General features: G+C 36.4%; 1 protein-coding gene across 2 annotated transcripts in view; it reads left to right on the plus strand.

Moving 5' to 3' along the window:
* Nucleotides 1-21,866, plus strand: part of Trhde (thyrotropin releasing hormone degrading enzyme) — a 402,871-nt gene that overhangs the window by 275,276 nt on the left and 105,729 nt on the right. For both annotated transcript variants that reach the window (XM_028877977.2, XM_028877978.2), the window contains 3 exons: nt 14,349-14,414; nt 15,415-15,602; nt 19,695-19,783. In XM_028877977.2, coding sequence (XP_028733810.1) covers nt 14,349-14,414; nt 15,415-15,602; nt 19,695-19,783 — 343 coding nt within the window. The remainder of the gene's footprint in view (nt 1-14,348; nt 14,415-15,414; nt 15,603-19,694; nt 19,784-21,866) is intronic.

The raw sequence follows: 21,866 nt of genomic DNA on the forward strand, positions 1-21,866 counted from the left end.
CTTCATTTATACTTATCACTCAAACTGATTTAGTGTATCATCAGCAGTTTGGATTAGTTTACAGTAGCTCCTTCTGTCTGGGTGATAAATTATCATTTCTTGTGCATGAAGATGTATGGGGTACATTTTGGAGATGACCTCCTGAACAGACACTTTTATGTCGTGGTGTTTGGAGAGTTCATATTAATAAGCTTGCCATTCACAAGGCCCTGGGGAGTCTTACTTTACAAGTTGTTGAAAAGGCTACTCTGGGATGTCAGCATTTACCTCTGAGGAAAATCTATTAATTGTTTTTACATTAACCATGGCTATTTCTATGTTGACAAATGAAAGTTTATTATTTGCAAATGGATTATGTTTATAGTTACTGGCTCGGGCAAATCCAAATTGCGAACTAGGTGTTTTCATAAGTTATTTTTCTTTCAATCTTTCCTCTTTCATTCTTTTGGCTTTAAATTTTTTCATGATGTACTCAAATAATTCCCTCATGCTATGATATACTATCCTACTATTATAGTAGCTTCTTCTTTATTACCAAACAAAATTTGTGTTTTTTCATATCTATACGGACTATTCTAAGCTTTTTTTTTTTTTTTGGTTTTTCGAGACAGGGTTTCTCTGTGTAGCTTTGCGCCTTTTCTGGGACTCACTTTGCGCCTTTTCTGGGACTCACTTGGTAGCCCAGGCTGGCCTCGAACTCACAGAGATCCGCCTGGCTCTGCCTCCCGAGTGCTGGGATTAAAGGCGTGCGCCACCACCGCCCGGCTCTATTCTAAGCTTTTTAAAGAAAAAAAGCAAAAGTATTTACAAATACATTAGGTATAATTTATCTAATAGCCTTCTGGGTTAGTTTATATATTCAAATTTCTTTTAAAAGTATTTAAATAGAGTTTCGACAATATTTTATATATTGCACAGTAATTTGTGTGGCAATATGTATTTTAAATTGAAGATATACCTCAGCAGGCAGGGACTCCAAAACTTTTTGAGGAAAAAAAAAACTGTTGTAGGATATTTGATTGCACTGTGAAACTATGAGACTGAGTTAATAAAATTAACCTTGGATTGGGGTGGAGCCAGTGACTAGTTGACAGGAATTAGCCATAGAGAGGATGGAGGAGCCAGGAATACTGACAGAGAGATGCACAAGAAGGAGAAGGGAGGGGCTCAGAGATTCATGGGCCTTTTGGTTTGGGATGAAAGGAGAGACTAATTAAGATTAATTAATATTTAAACAATACCTATCCACAAATCCAGCCCTACAGGAAGTACTAGAAGGAAAACTCCGACCCAAGAAGTTAGCTGCACCCATGAAAACACAGACAATAGATAACTTCACCCCAGCAAATCCCAAAGAAGGGAGACACAGGCATACTACTACCACCACTAACAAAACCTAAAATAATAGGAGTTAACAATCACTGGTCATTAATAACTTTTAATATCAATGGACTCAATTCACCTATAAAAAGAAGCAGGCTTACAGAATGGTTAGGAAAACAGGACCCATCCTTCTCCTGCAAACAAGAAACACCTACCAACCTCAAAGACAGACATTACCTCAGAGTAAAGAGTTGGGAAAAGATTTTCTAATCAAATGGACCTAAGAAACAAGCTGGTGTAGCTAATATCCTAATATCTAACAAAATAGACTTCAAACTAAAATTAAAAGAGATGGAGAAAGACATTACATATTCATCACAAGAAAATTATCATAAACCTCTTCTTTAGTAAATAAATGATATTTATAAGCTAAGATTAGTTCATAATTTTGCTAATAAGTGAGGTTAAATTTTTATGTTTGAATTGAAAGTGGAACTTGCAAAAATGAACCTAGTTTCAACTTTTCTGCTGTTGATTATATCTTCCATTCATAAATAATATATTTCAAGACACAGAAGTGATTATATTTTTGCAAGCTCTACATATCTACTGTTATATTTAATCCATTACACAAAATGACAGCAGGCATTTGTGGGAGGCTTGAGGCAATAGAATAAGCAGGGAGAAATAATTCTCATTTCTCTTAATTAATGCTGAGCCTCCTCCAAGCCATGAAATCTCTCTTGGCCTCCAACCTTATAGTTATAAAATGCAAAAATAAATTTTCAAGATCTTTCCCATCTTTCATAGTTTCTAAATATAGGATTCATTGAGGGCAGTGGATCAGTTAGGCAATTTTATTTGATATTTTTAATTTGGGACCGCTGTTTTAATTTGATGGAGGTATACCACAAGCTGCATGTGCAAAAGTGACTTCCGTTTTTGAGTTTCCTGATGTCCTCCTGAGTATTGATACCGGGTGGCCATCAGTGTATGCAGCAATGCAACTGTATAAAACCAGAGGAGCATCTGTTGCGGCTTTGCTGATCATGTGTTTTATTTTTCTGGCATGAAATTCAACTGACGTTGTCTTGGAGTGTAAGCTACATATTTATTTTCCTGCTTTGCTTCAGGCATTTATGATTTTTTGTGATTAACATATGTTTGCCTTACATGTTATTTGCTAAGGACTTTTTGAAATTTCTTAACGATTTCTCTAACATGTTTTATGTTTTCCTAAGGTCAGAATTCCTAGCTGTTCTCCTTGACCTTGGAATTGACTCTGTTTACAGGTCTGGTGGCAGGAGAGTGTCCTGGAGGTTGGCTTCCAGGAAAATTAGCATTCCTTTTGTTGAGCATTGTTATAGGGAATTCAGACAAGGGAGGGTTAACACTCAACACCAACTTACCTTCTCAACAAGGGGAGGTGTTTTTAACACTAGGCAGAACTCAGGGGACTTTAGACTTTTGAAGCCTGTGTCCTAATCCTTCTTGCCATTCCTGTCTATGCTCCATTCTTCACACAAACACAGGGAACACAGGTATTGCTAGCGTCCGTCCTGTTATCCTCTATTGGTGCTGCCTCCTTTAAAATATAACAAAGACACTTTCAATTCAAGCATAAAAATTTAGCCTGACTTATTAGCAAAATTATGAACTAATCTTAGCTTATGAATATCATTTATTTACTAAATAAACTTGTAGATAGCTTTATTTAAAGGTGTTGAACCACTTCTTAAAGGGCTAGCACTTGATATCACTAAATAAACCAGCTTCAGTTTTAATGTTTGTATTGAAAATGGATCATGGAGGAAATCAAATATAAACTTTACTGTTGTTAGATTATGTCTCCCAGTTATAAATAATATATATATATATATTCAAGATGTAGAAATGTATATATTTTTTCAAATTCTACATACTTATTCTTCCATGTAATATATTCCACAAACTCAGAGCAATCTCAAAACCATTCTACTGTTCAAGAAGACATGGATTTAACATTGTGTATGAGCATTTTATAAAGTCAAGGTGGATGTAAGAGGACAAGTCAAGAAAGTAGCTTCCAGGAAGTCAGTAGCTTTGGTATCACATGTAACTAATATGCATTTATCACAATATTGGTATTGTCCATGTTATTTACCTTGATTCAGTCATACTAAGTATCTCAATACCAGTCATGTCTATATAAATTTAAATGTTTGGAAGTTATTAATCTTCTACAATAAGTACAGAAATAAAAGACATACTACTGACCCATCCATAGGGTACCTTGCAATTGAATAGTAGTTATTTTGGTGGTTTGCATATCTTGAGGCTTGCACACTTTAGACTTGAATGATCACAACAGCGGGTTCCTCATTGTATCTCCCCAGGTTAGCCAGTATTCCTGAGATATGGCAAGCACAGTGAGAAGAACCAAATCAGTGGATGTCTAAAGTTGCTTTTTGTTTAAGGACGACTCTGAATATAAAAAATAAAGTGAGCTTATGTTTCCCCAGCCCCAAACTTTTCTCCTACTATAATGCCACTGAGTAAAGATGACCAGAAAGTAACTGCATTACCTACTAGGACTTTGGTAATTAGTGACATTCCCGGCACACAGACTCGGGGTATACTATTTAAATATCTTATTTTGTCTGTGTCATGAATGCTCCCAAATTCTTTTCTCAGCCCTGATGGAAGGCCAAGGTAATAGCTATTAAAATAATTAATCTATAGTACTATCACTTTTTCTTTTAAAACAAAACAATATTATTCTAATGATCTGAGCCTGGCAGTATCATTCTTCATGTTATTATGGGTTGACATCAGAGAATTAAAAATATTTTTTAAAAAAAGGTCATTGTTAAGTTTGAAGTAAACTCAAACCTGTCAGAGAGTGAGTCACCTTCCTGCTCAGCCCGTGAGAACAAGTCAATAACTTCCAAAATATGTTTGAATAGAGAAAGATTTCTCTTAATTAGTATTTAACTGCTCTCTTCCATAAGGTAACCTACAACAACATGTTTGGCTCCAATTATCAGGGCAGAAATTGCTTATGCAAATCAATGTAAGCAATGAGGTGTGGATAAAAAGCAAAAAGGAAATGTCATTATTATTGGTGTGTGCTCATAACATTATGGTAGCTTGAAGGTAATGGCAGGCACAAAGCCATGGTGATTATCAGTAGCAACAACACCTTCAATACCATGTTTTATAAAGTGTTATGTACCAATAAGTGTATTTGAGGGTTTTATTTGAGAATCTTAGGCTTATGTATGTGAGTACTTGCTCCCTTGCATGTGGATTTTCAGGCAAGCTTAAAAGTTAGCCATGAGAACAGAGATAGTACACTGAAGTTAACTCCCTCCTAAACGGACAGTAGGGTATATTTATCATGATGATAGCTGAATCACTCTTATTGTAAAATTACTATATTACTATTGTAAAATTCACTCAAATGCGTCTATGCTCCACTTAAAAGTGCTGTGAAGTTTTATATATTTTGAAAGCATAAAGGTGAACATTTCATAATGATTTGTTGTGCTCAATCCATACCACAGAATACTGATACCATTGCAAGTTTTCCAAACATTGGGTCTGCCTTAATCAGCATTTAATTTGTCAAATAATTAATTACAAAGCTAAAGTGAATAAGTACATTACTGAATATGTGCATGTATATTTGTAATGCATGAAAGTCAACATTCTTATTTCTTAAATGAAATAAGAACCTTTAAAAATAAATGAAAATCCCTACTCAAATTTCTGAAATAAGAGAGAAAAAAGTTGTATTCATCAGTTTCCCTTAAAAAGGGCAGATCAGCCGGGCGGTGGTGGCGCATGCCTTTAATCCCAGCACTCAGGAGGCAGAGCCAGGTGGATCTCTGTGAGTTCGAGGCCAGCCTGGGCTACCAAGTGAGTTCCAGGAGAGGCACAAAGCTACACAGAGAAACCCTGTCTCGAAAAACCAAAAAAAAAAAAAAAAAAAAAAAAAAAAAAAAAGGCAGATCAGTATGCAATAAAATATGCCAGCAGCATTTTTCTCGTTTCCACAATTATAATCCATAATTCATGCTCCTATAACTTCAGTTGAACTGTATGAAAAGCAGCACAGTCTACCCCAGGACCAGAGGACCTTCTTTTTTCTGATTGGACGGCCTCCTCTTCCCTCCTGTTTGTCTTTCCTTCCTGCTCTTCTCCTCCCTTTCCCTTATCTTCCTCTCTTTACTTCCTCTAGACATGTTCCTTACCGAAGTTAGCGTGTAGGCTTTCTCCATTTGGTTCTGGGACATTTTGGCTTCTCTTGGAGGAAAGACTGAAAAACAAGTTGACTCTTGGCTTTTCATTTTGTTTTAAACATTGTATTTATTTACCATCAATATGAATATTAAAATAAATGGAAGTTCTTTATGTGAGAGGTATTATCTAAATTTTTTATATCTTTTTTTGTTTTGTTTTGTTTTGTTTTGTTTTGAGACAGGGTTTCTCTGTGTAGCTTTGTGCCTTTCCTGGAACTCACTCTGTAGCCCAGGCTGGCCTCGAACTCACAGAGATCCATCTGCCTGCCTCTGCCTCTGCCTCCCGAGTGCTGGGATTAAAGGTGTGTGCCACCACCGCCCGGCTTATGTCATTCTTTATGAACGTTTATTAGGTAGTTTATTCTGTATGGTTCTTAGCTGAAGAAATTAAAGTTTAGAGAAAATAGATAACTTCTTTTAAAATCCATGTGACTGGTAAGGGTCAGTATAAGTTCTTAACTATATTTTTCAGTGTATAAACAATGTTTTTCCTGATTGATTGAATTACATATTCTTCTCCACTGGTTGCTAGTGTCACAGTTGTGTGAGAAAAGAATTGAAGAATGAAGACACATTATGCACACAGCTGCAAGCACTAGGCATCCTAGGAAGACACTGTGCCTATTCCTGTAAGCACTGGACATCTTGATTTACAAAAGGCAGTGCACTTTTTTTTTTTTTTTAATCTGCCAGGATATACTTTATCTATTTTTGTGAGCTTGTAGTGGTCAAAGCCCTTTATCAGGGCATTCAGAAAAAAAAGCATTTCACAAACTTCAATTTTACCAACAGATTCATTTTATGTCTTGGTAATATTTCAAGCTAGCAGCCACAGTGAGTGGTGGGTGTATTTTAGTACCTGGAAACACCCCTGTAGACTATGATGTTTGCACTATTTTGCTGACAGGTGTAGAGCCCCTTCAGGTTGTTCTGCAATGGAGTACAAATGTAGCACTGGCAGTATTGTAACTCATAATACTCCTGCTCGTAGGCATTGATGCTATGATCTATTATTGCTACATAGGAGGTGTTTGGAAACCACAGTGGTATGAGGATATGCTATTGTCTATAATTTAAAGCATCCAAACAAACAAAAACACCCTTTTCAAATGCTGGAAGATTGTTTAGAATTAAAATACTCTGCTTCACGCTATTATTTGACAACCTCTTACCAAAAAAAAAAAAAATACTAATTTTTTCAATATTTACATTCATTAAACAGGGTGATGGATTTTTAAAATTTGTAAAACACCTTTTTGTTTCCAGAATAAATAGCTGAATATATGTCCAGGGAAGCCACTTTTGAAGGTAAAATTTAGGATAAACACACATTTAGATTTCTGACTCAGAATGGCTTGCAAACAATTATACTCAACTACTGTTCTTATATCTCCTCAAATAGTTTTATTTTCTAAATGCTTCACTTTTTTTCTTATAGTTTAAACTTTATGTGGATGCTTGAAACTTCTTACAGGGAACTCTGCTGGTAATGGATTTTGTTCCTCTCGTACAAGAATTTAGCAACAGGGACAATTGGAATAATAACTTATTCCTTTCCATCTTTGGCTCTTGTCTGTTAGAATGAAGCTACAGACTTTTCTTTTGTTTTTGCACAAGACTTTCTCCCTCAATGCTCTGCTACTCATGCACACTTGGTCTCACAATTTTTTTTTTTAAAAAAGTCTGCAAATATTAATCAAAATTAACACCCCAGTCTATAGTGTAGCTTTCTTTGTTTTGTTTGGTTGTCTATGAGGGTTCTAACCTGTTTGTTCTGCTGTTCTCAAGGTCAAGGTACTGAATATATTGTCCGAAGTATAGTAGGCAGGCTCAAATAAGACCGCTCAGCTCTTGTGTATCTTTGGTGTGCGGCAACATGGAATCGCTTTTGCTGTTCATGGCTTACTCTGTGTGCTTAAAATAGTCACCTTCCACAGGGCAGTGGTTCTAAGTTTAAAAGCCTCTGTTCTAGATGCTTAAAATAAGCCAAAAGCTTACTAAAAATGTTTTTGTTGTCACTTGTATACACAGCATTTGTGAAACTTTCGGCCTGCTATTGTATTCTTTTTTTTTTTTTTTAACCTTTAGACTGCTTTTCTGGACTGTTAAGTACACACCTCATTCCCCATACCTTCTATTGGCAACATAGTGAAATACTAGCACATTTACAAAATGATCTGCTTCCACTTTGTGTACATTGCAAATTACAGTTTTTATTTACTATTTAGTGATCACCAAAATGATTATTAAAAGTCTGCATTTGTTTTTTGAAATCATCTATTGATACATTAGACATAATTTTGGGTTTCAAACAATATAATAAACTCTGGAAGATTTAAGTAGAAATGAATTTATTAAAAGTACCAAAAGGGATCCATCACATTATTGAGAAGGATGAAAAAACAAAACCCACCATAAGGTTATCGTGAGACTTAGAAATCAAGATAGCTTGCCAAAGTCACACCTGAGAAGAGCTGACTCACTTGGTGCCATTAATGTGGTTGTCACTCCACGCTCAGTGCCGACTTCTCATCTCAGGGAATGATCTCTCTGCTTCTCAGACATTTTACATGACTTCTTTAGGATTCACAGTCTTGGGCTGAAGCATCCACTTGATGGAGGCCAGGACACATGCTTCAACTTTAGGTGCCAGGGGAAGTGAGAAGGAATATTTAGCATTTTGTCCTTTCCATTTTGACACCAAGAGGGAGTTCTTGCCTTCCTCCCACATCCCACATTGAGTTATTGGCCCCAGATTAAAAATGGAGCTCAAATGCTGGAAAGCCAAAAAGTGACAAATGCTTGCTAATTTTTTTTTAGAAGTGTAATTATTCTTGATAGTAAGCTACAATATTTTGAACCTTTGCTTCAGTCTCCTTGTCCACTCATCAGAAAGAAACAAGACCTGACACTCTGGAGACTGATCTTCCTGTAGAGGACATTTTCTGCCCTTTGGTCTCAGGCCCAAACAAGAGTCTTTCCTCATCATAGAAATGTGCACAAATATCTGTGGTCTATCCAGAGATGGGCTTCTGTGTTTTCTTATCAGCAATGTCCTACTTTTCTTTAAGTTCTCATCCCGATTGGCAGCCATTTCCTTTAGAAGACCGTGATTTCTCTGTATATGGAACCAAGTGATGCTACCTTCAGCTGCATTTACAGTATTTTGCTGAAGAACACAATGTGATTTTGTCAAGTGACACGTGTTGAAAATGAGTCTGCTGCTGGATTTGAGGGGGAAACCTCATGAGTTTTAGAAAGAGTCCCATCATGGGATGCTGTCTTTCTTCTCTGGACAAGATCTGTCTGAAGGTGATGCTTGGGATGGCTGCTGTCATACAGCCACAAGACTGAGAGTGAGGCTAAGACAGAGAAAAGCAAGAGGTCTCAGCTCTGCTCTAGCTCGAATACGAAGGAAGACCTTTTCCCATTTTAAAAGTCACTGCACTTTGGACAGTTTTGCTGCTTACAACTCAACACAGAGAAAATGCCTATGAAGATTTTATTGGACCATTTTCTATGTCCCCAGGAATAAGCCACTCACATGGTTAATTCTCCATCCTGTCGTGCTAAGGGACTTATTAATAGGAGAACAAGAATTCCGTAATTATTTTCATGTCTTAGAAGATAAGAGGAGTACCTGTGCTTTACTTCCCAAGCTCACTCTCTTTGCTTTTCCCCTTGTCCTTTTTGTTTAATTGCCTTTCACACATGAAATGTTATGAATCATGTCATATGTTAGCAAAGAAAGTAAAAAGTTGTCTCAGATGCAGTAATTCAATTTTTTTGATGAAGTTGAATTTAAGTCATGTATTTGAAAAGTATTTATTGAAATAATGAGTCATGCCCTATTGTAGCTGGAAGTTTTCCTGTGTCCCAGCAGTCCAGCGATCAGGACAAATCTCTCCCACTTGCATCCCCCAAGTGGGGCTTATATTAATTAAAACTACATAGCCATTAGCTCAGGCTTACTGCTGACTAGCCCTTACACTTAATCTCAGCCCATTTTTGTTAATCTATATGTCCCCACATTTTCTCTGGCTTTACCTATGTGCCATTACATGCTACTCCCCAGATGGCAGGCTGGTGTCTCCTCACTCAGCCTTCCTCTTCCCAGAATTCTCCTTGTCTGCTTATCTCACCTATACTTCCTGCCTGGCTACTGGCCAATGAGCATTTTGTTAAACCAGTGTACAAAAAAATTATCCCACAGCACCCTATATTACTATCTTAAGAGGATATCTTGGGTAAACCTAAGAGACACAAGTTAATAACTGCATTATCATTATTAACAGAGAGCCGTGCTCCACATTGAGTGATGGATCACAGACCAGGGTATGCACAGATATGCTGGTTAGACAGTAGTAAAATAGTATGACAAGTTCCTCACTTCCTTGCAGTTTGCGTAGATCATCTGAGCAGTCAGACAGTAAACAAACAATTGCAGCATGCTGTGGAAAATGTTCTTATGTAGTACAACAAATATCAATCTAAGAATGATAGTTCAAAACTAAGAAAGGTATTGAAGTGGGCAGTGAAGGATTCCTGGGAAAAATTTATCCAGAGTTATTTCTGGAGGATAAACTGAATTTAAATGGGCAAAGGAGAAGCGAATATGTAGAGAACTGTATGAGCAGAATCAGAAATGATGTATTGGGCATATTCTACAACATCAAAGTGTCTCGGGTGAGGCTACAGAACAAGAGGAAAACAGATGGGGTTGAAGAAGTATGTTTTTAAGTTACATAAAGGAGTTTGGATAATATTTAGCTCATACCTGTGGTTCATATGAGAATTTGACCAAAAGTGTTCTGGTGTGTGGTAGAGATTATAACTGAAAACAGTAAAGCAGGGGGCAGTGGTACTTGAATTCTTCCAAGCAACATTCAGGTTAGTCATCATCAAAGAAGTGGAATGGAATGGGAGGGTCGGGGGGGGGGGGGTTGTGTTTCTACCATAAACCATCATTTGAACGTGGAAAAAGAGAGGCATCAAGTTGACATTCTAGTTGAGGGGTGGGGAAGTTGTCATTGTAAAGGGCCGCCCCAAAAGAGCTGCTGTTGAAGGGCAATCAGCTCAGAAACACATGGAATTCTCACAGTGTCTGCAGCACACCTTGATTGCTGGCTGTGGGTCAGTAGTTGTTTTCACGACTTTATTGTGATTTGGATATGGGCTACTGTCTCTGATGTCCAGTCTTTGATTTGCTAAATGATGATGTGGTGTTAATCACATGAAATAAAGTATAAAGGACTCATACTATGCTAAAAAAAAAAAAAAAACTTAATGAACTTATTTCACATTTGTTTTACTCTTCATTGTTACCAATGACATGTATCTTTCTTTTGCCCAATTTTCTAACCTATAGCCTGAAGGTATAAGATTATAAGAATTCTCAGGGTATACTAAGCATTCTTCACTACTTTAACATTGTACGTATTCTCAGAAATGTAGCTACACGTGGTGTGCTTTTATCATCTTCACCTTACAGATGTGAAAACAGGCAAAAGAGCTTAACTAGGTGGCTTGTTCATAACTCAGATATTATACAGCTAGTGAGTGTTGGACCTTGGATTTGGTTCCAGCCTTGTCAGACCTCCATTCTTATTCAAGCCCCTGTGCCATGATGCCTCTCTTCCTCAGTAGAGCTATCAAAACAAATGCTTGTTGAATATATGTTTAGCTTTTCATCTATCCATATTATATGTCATGTACATTTACACAGGCTAGTGGTTCTCTTTGCTATTTTCAATAACCCTATTTCTGAAGTAACTAGTGTGGAGTACCCACAATTCTTTGCATGTTAACATTGAGTATTCAATGATATGTAATAATTCCAAATCTATTGCTGATTCTCTTTCATTTACCTGAAGAAAAGCAGATTTCTATTTCTGATTCATAGGTCTGAGATCTCTATATTCATTGCCTCGAAGGCTTAAAAGAAAATTAAAATTACAAACATATAATTGAACATATCGTGCAAAATGGTAATTGTACCATGACATCTCCAGGGTCATTCATAGAAGTAAGGCCTCCCACACAAATTACACCTAGGTTTTTGCAATTGTTCTTAGTAAGCTTTCCCCTGCTGACATCTCCTCAGCACCTACAGGGCTTCTTCGTATGCTTAGTCCTTTATGTATTTTATGAAATGAATTAATAGATGATTAACTATTAGAACAACATTCACTATCCTTTGGATTTCTTTGTAGTTCCACTAGGCAATGACATCTTGTTCATAGAAGAAACGATTGTGTTTGTGTGAGAGAAAGAATAAAATAACAAAGAAGTCATTTTCTGGGGAAAAAAAGTATTTGAACATGTAGACTTCCAGTCCATCTGAGGACTGTATCTAGAGGGGCCCAAGAAGAACTCTGCCATCCCTGACCACTGAGGCACCAAGGCCGGGGTTGCCACTTAACCCTGACAAGTGCCATTTCAACCCATATGAAATGGAACTTTATCATGAACTGGAGGATGACTAAGCATCTCATCTGATGATCAGTAGAACAAGATCAACTTATAGCATACGTCATAGTGTTTTTGGTGGCCAGGAGATGAAAAATTAAATTTAATGAACCTCATAGTAGCAGCTGGAAGGTTTCTCTGTCCCAATACCCCTGCCCCCCCCCCGCCCCCACCTCCGCAGTCCCATGGCCCACTTACAGAATAATCATTAAGAGGCTTAATGTTATTTAAAACTGCTTGGCCATTAGCTCAGGCCTGCCATCGACTAGCTCTTATATTTAATATCAGCCCATTTCTGTTAATCTATATGTTGCCACGTGTGCCATTACATGCTGTTCCCTGGATGGTGGGCTGGCATCTCCTGACTCAGCCTTTCTCTTCCCAGAATTCTTTTTGTCTGTTTATCCTGCCTATACTTCCTGCCTGGCTACTGACCAATCAGCTTTTTATTTATCAATCTATCAGAGCAACACATTCACAGCATACAGAATATCCCACAGCGCATAGTGTTCTTTGTTTCTCCTTGTTAGAGTTTAGAAGCATGATCTACAAGCAGAACCAAATTCAGAATGATTTTAATTTATTATGTTCAGTTATATCTTACAAAATCATATGAGTTTCTTTTTTAATTTTTTTTGAGAATTTCATACATGAGTACATTGTATTTACATCATTTCCACTATTGCTCTCAAGCTCCTCCCTACTCCCTCTTGGGTTCATTACTTACTCCTGTATAATAATAGTAATTGTTATTATGCATCATGATCTATATATCCTTGAGAGTCCTTTAATGTTGCTCATATATACATGGATTTAATGTTGACCATCTGGGATTGGATAACTTATCATTGGGGCTTGTGTCTGGATACAATTGATTCTCCCTCTGTCAGCAGCCATTGACCTGCCTTTATCTCTTCATCTAGTGATGTAGTTAATACGGCATTCTTCCCAAGTTCATTCATCTAAATTCTGAATGAAACAAAGAAAAGAATGAAATTGAAAGCTGAACTAATGTATTTGAAACCCATCTCCCTGTACCTCCTCCACCCCTGAAAAAGCAAATAAACCTACTCCCAGGGTTTATGTGGAACAAACTTCCTGAAGCTTGGTTCAGTCTGATTTGGGACTCATATTGGTTATGATGAGGTGTGTGTTCCATATTTAATAAAGTTATTCATAACACCTAATGATGAAGTTGAACATGTGCTTGCTAAGTTGAGGTTGGGTATCACCACTCTAGGCATATGATTAAGTGGGAAATATCATCTGTTCTACTGTGAATTGCCAATAAGAGCTGAATCTGTCACAGTTTCTATAATTTGTATTGAAATATCCTTCTCTGATGTTAATTATCCTCAAAGTGCCCAATTCCACATAAAGTATTGAAAAGTCAGCAACTTTTTTCAGTTCAAGAACTTGGATAAAAAATATTAGAAATTGTGTCTTCTTACCTACATGTTGTTAAGAAAATAGAATTTTGATTGTAAGGTTTTCTTCATTTAAAAAAAAATAAATCAGTCCTTTTTGTTCAATTTTGTTCTTTGAAATCAGAAAAAAACATCTGATGCTAATTATCATGATAGATGTCACCTCGATAATGAGACAGACCACACTTCTTAGAAGGGAATAAGGTGTGAATCAAAGTGTGTAGGTTTAACCACTAATGGAACATAATGAGGAATGGGAAATCCTAAGCCCGAAGTTGTGAAAACAATTTTAGGAGGACTTTTTTTTTTTATTGATAGTAATGTGTTCTTCAAACTGCAGAAATAAGTATCACTTCTACAATCGTCAGTCTTCCCTTTGCGTGAGCAACCGGAGAGAGATTGGAGAGTGGGCAGTTCCCCCTCAGCATCAGCATACATCATCTAAGGAATGTTTTTCCATGAAAGATTATGTTTTGCTTTGAACAATTGAACGGGGTGATGAGAGAGTTGGTTCTGCGTATTTCATTACAGAGGTCATTTTCTCCTAATGAGCTGATGTTGACCAGCTCAGTTACAGTATATCCTTGACCTTGGGTATCCATAAGACGTGATTATAGCTGTGAAAATCCTTGTTAAGAAATTAGTATAGTTGGGTGACTCGGGAAATATGCTCTAGTTAAAACTCTTGGGAATATTTTTAAATGCTGTTCTAAATCTTTTAGCATGTCTTCCTCTTTGCCTTAATGCAATTCCACACACAGAAATGGTTAATTGAATTGAGAAATAAATGTGTTTACTGGTAATTGCTTAACCTTTGAATGGTAATTACAATTTTATATTCTTATAGGATTATTTAACTATCCACAAGTATGGCAATGCAGCCAGAAATGATCTCTGGAATACATTATCAGAGGTAAAGTAGAGAAAGCTGAAGTGTCAAAGTATCTTCTGGAGCAACTGAATTTCATTTATAAGACATTAACTTTTATTGACATGGACAGTTTATATTTACTTCATATAATTCTTTTTTTCATATTGTTCTAGTGCTTTATTTTTATCTACTATAAAGAAGATAGGCTTTAAAATTCTTTGACTTACAAATGTTGGTTAAACATATCTTGTCTGTTTTGAAAAGTGACATTGTTTTTAATTAATTGATAATTTTATAAATGTCTATGATCTATTTGGGTCAGCAAATCTACCTCTAATCTTTTCCCTCAAAACCTTCCCTTTTCTCCCCCATCATGATTCCATCCCAATTTCATGTGTTCTTTTTAAAAATCTCATTGAGTCCACTTACTTCTGTCAGTATGGGACTTGGAATAGGTCATCTATATGATGCAGATAGGGATGGGTAGTCCCTCTAGGGCCACATTCTTGAAGATTTTGACTTTTCTCCCATTAGTCACCAGTTGCCAATAACTCCTCATCTAAAGGTAGGACTTAGGGATCACCCCTCTGCTGTCCACATTGGGATTTTGGCTGGTATGATCCTGCACAGGTTTTGTGCATGAAGCATGACAATATTTTTGAATGATATTTTAATGTGGTACTATAGATTCATGTTCAAAACAGAAATATTGAAAATTTTAGAAAATTTTTACTACATGGTAGTAGACCTATAAGAAATGCAAAATAATGTAGAAGTACTTGTAATAATGACTTACATTTTATATTCTGCTATGTAAAAATCTTAATGTTAATAAAACTCAGCTGTACATATATATGGAACAAAACAATATACAAAGCTCAAGGCAAGATGATTAATTTTACTAGGACATCATGTTAGCTTCACTGATTTTAAATGTTTTCATATTGAGGTAAATTGTAATGGTAAAAATGAGAACAGATTAATGTTAATTATGCTTACAAGAAGTGTTAATAGATTAATTTATACAATTTTGATTGCAAAGGCTTTAAAAAGGAATGGAAAATATGTGAACATACAAGAAGTAATGGATCAGTGGACACTGCAGATGGGATATCCTGTTATCACCATCCTGGGAAACATGACAGTAGAAAATAGAATAATTATCACCCAACAACATTTCATTTATGACATCAGTGCTAAAACCAAAGCACTCCAACTTCAGAATAACAGGTACCACACTCTTGTTCTCGTGGAAGGGGATTGTGAGTTTTAATATTTCACTTTGCATTCTAATATTTTATATTGTTAAGGATTGTTTTACATTTAAAAATTTTGAGAAATATTTAATTTACTGTTGAAAAATTCTGAAATGTAAGTGGAATATAATTTTAATCTATTTATTTGCTATTTCATTGTGATTCTTCTTTTGTTCCTATTTCCTCAATATCTGAAAAACTATTTTGTTTATTTATTTAATGTGTGTGGTATTTTGCCTGCATATTTATCTGTGCACCATGTGAGTGCCTGGTGTCCAAGTAGGCCAGAAGCTCATTGGATCCCCTGGAATTGGAGTTATAGACAGTTGTTAGATGTCATGTTTGTACTGGAATTCAAACCTGGGTTCTTTGGAAGAACAGCTAGTGCTACTAACCATTGAGCCTCCTCTCTAGGCCTCCCTCAAGATTTTAACTTTCAGCATAATGGCATTTTTTTTTTCAGAAGGCAGGACTTTGAATTAACATGGTGACTTTCAAAGATAAGATTTGCTTCTTCTCCTCTACGAATAGTTCTTGAATTAAATCCAATAGTTAAAACGTGCTGCTATGAATTAAGTGGAATTGAACCAAAATGTGCTTTACAAGACAAATGAGAACTGAAACTAACAATCCAGAAAAACTCATTAAACCAAAGTTCTGTTCTTAATAATGTTTGAGTTAAAGGAACATAATGTAGACCCTAAAATAATCCAAGCTTCAGTGGGGCCGTGTAGGACCAACATATGTTCTTTTCCTCTCAATTACAGTGTTTGAGATCATTGACTAGATATAACGCATATAAAAATTTCCTTGTTTTTTTTTTTTTTTTTCTCAAAACTGGATCTCACTCTGTAGCCCACCTGGTCTCAGGCTCACTATGCATCATGGGCTAGCCTATGACTGACAAAATTCTTGTTGCCCCAGCCATTGCATCTGCCTGAAATCTTGATTCATTATTTTAACTTTCTTTTGAAATTCTTATTTATTTTATTCCATGTTTTCTATTCTGTTTCTTAGTCTAAAGGCGGAGCCAAAGAAAGATCCAACTTTTATAAGTCAGTTTCATTTCTTACAAGAAGCTCTAGTAAGAGTAGACTGTAGGGGGGTGAGGGGCAGAGTGAGGGACAGAGGAGGGGTGAAATTAGTAAAGAAGATTAGAGTTTTCTGTTGGGTCACTTGTGCTTTCTCTTGTTGCTTTGGAAAACTAGGTATCTGACCTTATTAACCCTGAGTATCCATGAGACCTGGCACATACACCTTAGAAGACTGGAAACCACTGCCAAGTCAGCTTGGTCCAGGCATGGATGCACAGAGCCATGGTTGAGAAAGTCATTGGTGCTTTCTGATGAACGCATTTGGCATTTGATTTAGGAAAGCAGGGTCACTCTTTTGAGCCTCTGTATGTTTAATCTCTGTATGTACGCCTATGCATGTTTGTGTGCGCCATACTGCACACAAGGAGGTTAAAGAACTACCTCAGGTACCAGTCCTCACTTTTCATCTTGTTTGAGACAGGATCTCTTATTCATCATTGTGTATGCCTAGCTAAGTGGTATGGATTCCACGGTCCTGGCTTTGTCTCCTGTGTCTCCATAGGAGCATGGAGATTATTACAAGTGTGGACTACAACTTTATGTGGGTGCTGGGTATTTGAACGCAGGTCTTCTTGTACAGTAAACCTGTACAAGATTTCTCTCCAGTAATAAAGCAGGGCCTTAAGTCCTCCACTCCAAATATACATTGACCTTTTCATCTAACTCATTCAACTCGCTGGACTCTGGCAACACCTATTACCCTGCCACGATATCACTGTGGTCCTTTTTTTCTGGTGTCTGCAGTACCGACTACTTCCTATTACTCCCTCACTGTCTGGGTCCAGGGTCAACATCATCAGGCATCAAACTTGGCTTGCCAGAAAGCACTTTGCTGTGGCAAAGTTAGAGAGAGATCAGGTCAGGTCTCTGAGAACTGCTATCCTGACATAGTTTCACTAATGTAGAAAATAAATGTAAACGACACATAAAGGTTGACAGGAGAAATTTCATGCAACAATACTTGTCAGTCTGTGACATACACTGTTACACTACCTGTAAGCCTGGTCTTTTAAATGAAAACATATAGTCTGGGCTGTGTATACATGTGCAATAACAGAGCTTTATATCTACTAGAATTACAAAAATATGTGGAAGAGCACTTGCAACAGAACATATAAAAGACATGTGATGCTAATGCAAAGCATCACATTAGTCCCAGGAATGATTTTCTATTTAAATAATAATAAAATCTATACTTTAAATATAATATTCTAATTTTTATATTATTGATCATCTAATTCTCTGTGACATTCTTGTCAAAGATTCAATACCAATTCTATTTGGTCTTTGCAGAGAACCTTCCTAACTCTACTACACAATGTATTCCATTGATGTAATAGAACTTGCTCATCTATGCCAAAATTTCTAGTAAGTTGTGCATATTTTCTAAGCTGAGTTAATTCTTTGTTTTCATTTTTCCTGAGGATATTGGGATATAACTACAATATGCTCAAAACATTTTAATGCATCTAATAGTTATATTTTTCACACAGAGTCTTTGTATCACAGCATAGAAAGATCCTTATATAACTAAAAATTTCATAGTCAGCTGATGTGTGACATAGTGTGACATTTGTACTAGAATCTTGTTACTTAGAAAGTTAGACATTTTTGTGGCGTTGTTAAATAAATTAAATCACTATTTCGCAATGTTGCATAATGTCTCCTCATATTCTGAATTGCTCCTTGCAGCTCTTATCTACACAGAATCATATGCACCAAACCAGCCAGGCTTTCCTTCTCTTCTGAGTTGATTGACAATAGCACTTTATACTGATCCTTCTTTAACACTGATACTATTTTTTTTAATAAAGAATTCTCTCCTCTTGACTCAAACATGCATACGTTTTCTGCCTTTCTCTAATAATTAGAATTAAATGTTGATTTACTGTAAAATGAAAACTATTGATGAAAACAGGCAGTCACAGAGGCCCAGACATACTCATTACACAGTTTATTACCTCAGGCATTCTCTCCTAAAACTTTCCAATACATTTTTCACTCACAAAGTGGTTAGAGTATGCATAAAATTTCTTATTATATTTTAGGCATTTCTCTTCCTAGAATGTAAGTGTTGGCTACCACTTTTACCAGAGTTACAATGTGAGGTTAAAATAGTTTGTCTATAATTCAAGGAGACAAAGTACAGTTGATGGATTTATTGTGAAATCATTCCACATATGTCTGGCTACTCATTTAATATTACATTGATATCACTTCATCTATGAGTCTAGGATCTCAATTTTTATCCTATGAAGAGGTAAATGAAATAAAATGCTTCTTTTTAATAGCCACGACTCCTCGATGACCCCTCCTGTTGGTGGCTTCATTGTCACATCCACTTAGAAATTCTTTTCAGAAAACAGAGCATGAAGTGTGCCCCACATTATTCTTTATATAGATCTGAAACATAGTGAAAACTGATTATTTTTGTTCTTGCTTTATTATTTGCCGAGTTACTTTGGTGTGCCATATTAATCTCTCTGTAAAATATGTGGATAGTGCCCCTCAGACTGGTTAGGCAATAAATAAGGACAATGGTAATATGCAAATGGAGGAAACTACTGAATTATCTATTAGTCTAATTCAGAAAAAAATAGAAGAGAGCTATTTTAATCAATAAATAATGCAGCTCAAGTTTATAGATTTTACTTGTATTTATTTCTAAAATGCAAATCCATTTTTGCAAGACAAATTGTCTTATGGAATTTCTTTTGCATTGAAGTTAAAATTGTTAGATACCAAGTATCTTGTTAGTGGCCCTGGGAAGATATGTCTGCTTTTTGCAAACATTCTTTAGGCCTGGGACTTATTTGTTGATTGATTGATTGATTGATGGATGGATGGATTGATGGATTGATTTTTTTTTCAAAAAAGTAATGAAATTTGCACAGAATGAACATATGCAATGCTTGCTTGCTTTTTTTTTTAATATAGCTGTTTTTATTCTTAATGCTTTCTATTTTTTCCAGTTACCTGTGGCAGATTCCATTAACCATTGTGGTAGGAAATAGAAGCCATGTGTCTTCAGAAGCAATTATTTGGGTGTCTAACAAATCAGGTAAAATACAAATTCTCTCCCAGGGAACTGTTTGCATTCAGATAATTGTCTAGATCTTAACCTTTGTTTCCAGTTGCTTCAAAATGTGAATAAAGACAAATTATAAAGAGAAAACACAATAACGACAATTGTTTCTGAAAAATTAGGCATAATATAGTTTCTAAATAGCCTCATTTTGGACTGATATGTAAATATTAAGTTTATTTGTTTCTTTCAAAGTCAAGAGAAAGTAATTAAGTATAGTATTAATCTTCTTAGAACTGTATGAATTTATAATCCAAAACATAATTGAAATATGATCACAATTAGTCATACAGTATGAAGGGTACTGAAACAGAGGCCTCATTTTTTTTTGTCTTTCTTGATTTTAATTATACATTTTAAAAAATGATCTTTTCAAGGTTGTGGGGAAGTGTAAAAAATAAAGAATAGAATTGCTTCTGTAAGTTCATCATAATTCTACCCAAAATAAAAGAACTATCAGAGAGCCCTTCCTTCTGCCCTTTTACTATAAGCATTTTTATATGTACGGAAAACTGAGAACTAACATTTGTTGAAAACTGCAGTGCACCTAGGACTTTGCCAGTCATTCAAATGTGGCATTTCATTTATTATTTATTTATTTTTATTTTTATTCATCTATTTATTTTACATCCTAGATACAACCTCCCCCGGATCCTCCTCTCCCAGTCTCTCCCCATGCATCTGCCCCTCTCCCCACACAACCACCTCCTCTTCTGTCTCCATCCAGGAAAGGGTAGGTCTTCCATGAGTATCATCAATAAAGCAGGACATATCAAGTTGCAGTAAGACTCAGTACCTCCCAGTGTATTAAGGCTGAGCAAGGTGACCCAGTGTGAGGAGTAGGGTCCCAAAAGCCAGTAAAAGAGTCTGTGACTGCTCTTGTTCCCACTGTTAGGTGTCTCACAAGAGGACTAAGCTACACAACTGTTATATATATATGAATATTGCCTAGGTCAGTCCCATGCAGGCTCCCTGGTTGTCCCTTCAGTCTCTAGGATCCCCTATGAGTCTATGTTAGTTGATTGTGTGAGTCTTTGACGCCTCTGGCTCCTACACACTTTTCTCCTCCTTCTCCATAGGATTCCCAAACTCCATCTAATGTTTGTCTGTGGGTCTCTGTGTCTGTCTCCCTTGATTGGTGGATGATGCCTCTCTGATGACAGTGGGGCCAGGCACCAATCTGGTCACAGGAGATGGCCAGTTCAGGCTACTTATCTGCTATTGCTAGGAGTTTAGCCTGGGGTCCTCCCTGTAGATTCCTGGGAGGTTCCCCTGCGCCAGGCTTTCACCAGATCTTGAACTATCCCAGACCAGCAATCTCCCTCAGTACTCTTCCCCTCTACCCCCAACCTGATTGTTCTTGTTCCCATTCCCACCCATCTTCAGTCCACTCACAAAATCTCTTCTATTTCCCCTTCCTAGGGAGATCTGGGTGTACCCCAATAAACTCTCCTTGTTTCCTAGTCTCTCTGAATCTGTGGGTTGTAGCATACTTATCCTTTATCTTACAGATAATATCCACTCATGAATGAGTACATATGATTGTCTTTATCTTTGTTACCTCACTGAGGATGATTTTTCTAGTTCCATTCATTGGCCTGCAAATTTCTTTCTTTCTTTTTTTAACAACTGACTAATTCTCCATTGTATAAATGCCACACTTTCTTATCCATTCCTTGGTTGAGGGACATCTAGGTTGTTTCTAGGTTCTGGCTATTACAAATAAATCTGCTGTGAACATACTTGAGCAAGTGTCCTTTTTGTATGTTTGAGCATCTAAAACAAATCCAAGAACACATCAAAAAGATAATCTACCATGACCAAGTAGGCTGAATCACAGAGATGTAGGGATGGTTCAACATATGAAAATCTGTCAATGTAATCCATTATATAAACAAACTAAACACACACACACACACACACACACACGATCTTCTCCTTAGATGTTGAATAAGCCTTTGACAAAATCCAACACTCCTTCATTATATAAATTTTGAAGAGATCAGGGATACAAGGGACATACCTAAATGTAATAAAAGCAATATACAAAAAATCAATT

Source organism: Peromyscus leucopus, chromosome 18 (genome assembly GCF_004664715.2).
Source record: "Peromyscus leucopus breed LL Stock chromosome 18, UCI_PerLeu_2.1, whole genome shotgun sequence".
In the NCBI taxonomy this organism is placed as follows: domain Eukaryota; kingdom Metazoa; phylum Chordata; class Mammalia; order Rodentia; family Cricetidae; genus Peromyscus; species Peromyscus leucopus.